Raw genomic sequence first — 5,142 nt, forward strand, 5'->3', positions numbered from 1 at the left:
GGGGAGAATTGCAGATGTACTTTTGGCCACAAGATGTCATAATATCATAATAGAGCAAGAAAAAGTAGGCAACGTTACTTTCAATGTTCGCCTACAGTATGTTGAAGAAATTCACGAGTTTCAGATATGACTGAGTTATGTAATTATTAACAAGAAATAAAAAGTATATATGTGGATGTGAGGAAGTGAATTTTGAATTTGAGGCCATGGTGCTCAGTTTGGACAAAAAAATTTTCAATATGCCTTTCTCGGAAACCTCTGATGCCTTGGGGATATGAAACCGAAACCGAATTCTGTTCTGGAATCTGACTGTAATGCGTGAGTGGAGGCCCCTCTATATTCTATAGGATTTCTTTTATGGTTATACAGTTATATGATTACAATATTGTATGTTTACAATATTATGAAAAGCATAAGCATTTTTCTTCGTCTCTACCGCATCCAGACAGCAATTCCTATTTCGTTTTTTGAAATGCAGCTTACGGAAAAGCGATCGTTCTAACCATTCCCTTTGATTTACATAATGAACTATGCAACAGCCGAAAAAATGAGCGACACTACACGCGCGCGCAGTTTAGCGAAAATTGCCAACTCTCGCGAGACAAACAAGCAACCGCAGCTTCAAAAACAAGCCCAAAACAAGCCCACAATTTTTTATTATTATTAATTATCATCAATATTATTTATTATCAATTATTTATTACCAATAAATGAACATGCAGCATATTAAACTGATAGCAGAATAGGACTGAAGAAAAATCACGTTCAAAAAGAAGGCGGAATATTTGACAAATTACGCTGCAGCATTTATATTTTTGCACTGATTGGCTATTAACTGTGAGCAGACAGAGTGTCAATCAATGCATTGGAGAATACAGTGAACATAAATTAAAAGAAACGAAGTTGCTTGTCAGGTTTTCCTAACAAGCAACCATATTTTTTTAAATAAACCCAAAAAACCGCGACCCGGGATTTTTTCACGCAACTTTACAAAAAAAAGAAGCCGAAAGTCGCGTATAATACGCGGATTTGGCAACTCTGAGGCGAATCGGCGCAGCAGCTGATTGGTTACCAGAGCTGTCAATCAAAAGCAGCCATGTCAAGTGAAAAAAAGAGCGACGTGAACTAATAGCGGCTGTTATTTCGAGATACACTGGGTTAAAGTCAGCGGGGTTGTTTCTAAATGACAGTCAGCCTTCTACTTGATTTAGGTGCTGTTGAAGCTGGTCTGCATTATGTTTCTTTTATGCGGAAAATGACATTGCTGGGACAGTTTGACATTGATGTCCTAAGAACGGAATAATAAACTGAACCTGCTTCGCCTTTTATGTGACCCAGTAACGTTAGTTTGTTTCTGGAGAAAACGAGCCAAATGATGTCAGGAAAGCATTACAAGGGTCAAGAAGTCAGCTGCTGCATCAAATATTTCATATTTGGATTTAACATAATATTTTGGGTAAGAGCTTGTGTTTGTGGCACCGTGGCTTTGTTTCAATGCATCGGTGTTTCTTTCTGTCATTGCTTGTGAATGTGAGTGTGATATATGCGCACGCCGGTCGATTCAGCTCTTTTGTTCGTTTGTTTGAAACAAGCCGGTAGATGCTGCACAAGACAGGCACAATTTGTCTCTACGTTGAGCGGGGAGCAGAAGCCTCCGGCCCTGTGTTTGTGTTAATATAAACTCATTTCATTGCGATCTTCCACCAAGCGTTTATCTCAGATGTTCATGACAGCCGCCGAGTCAAGTGCGTACTACAGATAATCGGCTTGCTCTCTGTGAAGCGATGCTTCGAGCTCACTGTATGGACGAACACATGCATCCTGTGTGTGTCCTGGATTGAATACAATACCTGGAGTGACTAGAGATTACATTGTGACTATAAAAAATGCAGGAAGCCTACTGAAAGACCCGGGAGGGTCTGTAAGTTGGTGTCGAAACCTTTGATATAACATTCCCATGTTTATCTGCTTCAAATTATAGTTTTGAAATATACAGCGTATCCCTAAAATGTTGAAAATAATATCAAGTACAAAGAGTGATGTTGTTATACCTACCTTTTTTTATCATGGTAAGGTGTAACACTACACTAAAAAATGCTGGGTTAAAAAGGGACAAACCCAGCTATTGGGTTGTTTTGACCCAGCGGTTGGTTTGTTTTAAACAACCCAACCGCTGGGTCAAAACAGCCCAAAAGCTGGGTCAAAACAACCCAATAGCTGGGTTTGTCCCTTTTTAACCCAGCGCTGGGTTATATTTAACCCAGCATTTTTTTGAGTGTAATAGATTAGCACTTATTAATTTTAATTTTGTGCATTAATATAGCTAATCAGATACAGTTGTTCAGAAATATTTATTATGCCATACCCAAATCCCCACCCAAACAAAAAAGGAATTTCCCCCCTTTAAAGTAATCACATTTTGTTGCTTTGCAGCCTGAAAATTGAGTTTAAAGTCAATGTGGTGTGATGTTTCGCAACAAGGACAAACATTATCTTAGTTACAAAGACAAATATCTTAAAAGTAAGACAGTTCTTTTAAATTTCAAACAAAGTGATTGTGAAACCAGTTTTGAATAGAGTATTGTCCATGTTCACTTATTGCCAAAAAAGCTGATATTTCCCATAATACACTATTTATTGTTACTGGTTTGAACTCATTTATCCCTTAAAAATAATGCTGACAACCTCATAAAGGACGAATTAATTGTGTTTCTTGTTGTTGTCATTTTTAGACTAGATTAAATAGACACTGTAATAGAAGTTAGAAAGGCATTTGCATATTTTACTTAATATTTTCAGGAAGACTCGCCATGACATATTACACTATAACTGGATGATGAGGTCATAATTTCTTGTTATGATTTCACCCAAGTAATGCTGTTTGTCTTTTTTCACATTCTTTATTTGGGTTAACATTGGGGGTTTTGTGACACAGCTTGCACACAAAGTATTTTACTGAAACATGACACATAATGGAAAATGTAATTTCTCTTACATATCAGAAAGCAGCTTGCCAAAAAAGCTGATATTTCCCATAATACACTATTCATTGTTACTGGTTTGAACTCATTTATCCCTTAAAAATAATGCTGACAACCTCTTAAAGGACGAATTAATTGTGTTTCTTGTTGTTGTCATTTTTAGACTAGATTAAATAGACACTGTAATAGAAGTTAGAAAGGCATTTGCATATTTTACTTAATATTTTCAGGAAGACTCGCCATGACATATTACACTATAACTGGATGATGAGGTCATAATTTCTTGTTATGATTTCACCCAAGTAATGCTGTTTGTCTTTTTTCACATTCTTTATTTGGGTTAACATTGGGGGTTTTGTGACACAGCTTGCACACAAAGTATTTTACTGAAACATGACACATAATGGAAAATGTAATTTCTCTTACATATCAGAAAGCAGCTGGACTATTTATAGTGCTCTATAGCAGTGCTCTATAGCTGACATTAATGACACCCCTTAAGGTGCTCGGATAAAGCAGTAAACAAACCCCCCAAATCGATGTATAAATTTAAATGTCTCTTTTAATTGTATGGTTAGAGCAGGTGTACAAGAAGTGTTTTAGATGTTGTATAAACGTTATATAGCATAGCCTATATAAGAATAACAGACTAGTTGTGTATTACAGAAATAAGATCAACTAAAGCAATAGTTTTATTTTGGCGTGGGAGCATATAACACCTCAAAAATATAGCTCTAGTCTCTCAGAATGCATTTGCAAATTGAAAGTGAGTCAGGCTTTGAGTCATTAGCTTGTTCCTTAAGTCAAAGCACTCTGCGTGACATTTTTCTGGCTAACCTAAAGAATATTTTCACTGAGGTTTATGCCATTTAATTTCCTTCAAGAGTATGCTGGTCATGATGCCAGATGGTGAGCAAGAATATATCTAACTAAAAAGGCTGTGTTTTGCTTAACGCCTGTGAATGAGGCAAAATAACATTATGAATTTATATTAAGTTAAAAAAAAAAAGTCTCATGCTCACCAAGGCTGCATTTATTTGATTAAAAATACAGTAAAATTTTGACATAATATTTTGATTTAAAATAACTGTTTTCTATTTGAATATATTTTAAAATGTATTTTTTTCCTGTGATCAAAGCTGCATTTTCAGCATCGTTACTCCAGTCTTCAGTGTCACATGATCCTTCAGAAATCAGTATAATATTGCTGATTTGCTGCTCATATTATCAATTATTATTGGTGCTCAATTATTAATAATGGTTCTTATGTCGATGTTAAAAAAAAATGCTTTTTTTCAGGATTCTTTGATGAATGTTACATATCAGAAAGCAGCTGGACTATTTATAGTCGGAGTGCAGTGCTCTATAGCTGACATTAATGACACCCCTTAAGGTGCTCGGATAAAGCAGTAAACAAACCCCCCAAATCGATGTATAAATTTAAATGTCTCTTTTAATTGTATGGTTAGAGCAGGTGTACAAGAAGTGTTTTAGATGTTGTATAAACATGTTATATAGCATAGCCTATATAAGAATAACAGACTAGTTGTGTATTACAGAAATAAGATCAACTAAAGCAATAGTTTTATTTTGGCGTGGGAGCATATAACACCTCAAAAATATAGCTCTAGTCTCTCAGAATGCATTTGCAAATTGAAAGTGAGTCAGGCTTTGAGTCATTAGCTTGTTCCTTAAGTCAAAGCACTCTGCGTGACATTTTTCTGGCTAACCTAAAGAATATTTTCACTGAGGTTTATGCCATTTAATTTCCTTCAAGAGTATGCTGGTCATGATGCCAGATGGTGAGCAAGAATATATCTAACTAAAAAGGCTGTGTTTTGCTTAACGCCTGTGAATGAGGCAAAATAACATTATGAATTTATATTAAGTTAAAAAAAAAAAGTCTCATGCTCACCAAGGCTGCATTTATTTGATTAAAAATACAGTAAAATTTTGACATAATATTTTGATTTAAAATAACTGTTTTCTATTTGAATATATTTTAAAATGTATTTTTTTCCTGTGATCAAAGCTGCATTTTCAGCATCGTTACTCCAGTCTTCAGTGTCACATGATCCTTCAGAAATCAGTATAATATTGCTGATTTGCTGCTCATATTATCAATTATTATTGGTGCTCAATTATTAATAATGGTTCTTAT

General features: G+C 35.1%; 1 protein-coding gene across 4 annotated transcripts in view; it reads left to right on the forward strand.

The window, feature by feature from the left end:
- The first annotated feature begins 1,090 nt into the window (after positions 1-1,090).
- Positions 1,091-5,142, forward strand: part of LOC107659128 (tetraspanin-5-like) — a 26,276-nt gene continuing 22,224 nt past the window's right edge. For all 4 annotated transcript variants that reach the window (XR_001630880.1, XM_016447959.1, XM_016447960.1 and 1 more), the window contains exon 1: positions 1,091-1,456. Coding sequence is in view for 3 of the 4 variants with exons in the window: in XM_016447959.1 (XP_016303445.1) it covers positions 1,373-1,456 (84 nt within the window). In the remaining variant the exon portion in view is untranslated. The remainder of the gene's footprint in view (positions 1,457-5,142) is intronic.

The sequence above is a fragment of the Sinocyclocheilus anshuiensis genome, unplaced genomic scaffold (genome assembly GCF_001515605.1).
Source record: "Sinocyclocheilus anshuiensis isolate Anshui unplaced genomic scaffold, SAMN03320099.WGS_v1.1 scaffold87, whole genome shotgun sequence".
NCBI classification, from domain to species: Eukaryota; Metazoa; Chordata; class Actinopteri; order Cypriniformes; family Cyprinidae; genus Sinocyclocheilus; species Sinocyclocheilus anshuiensis.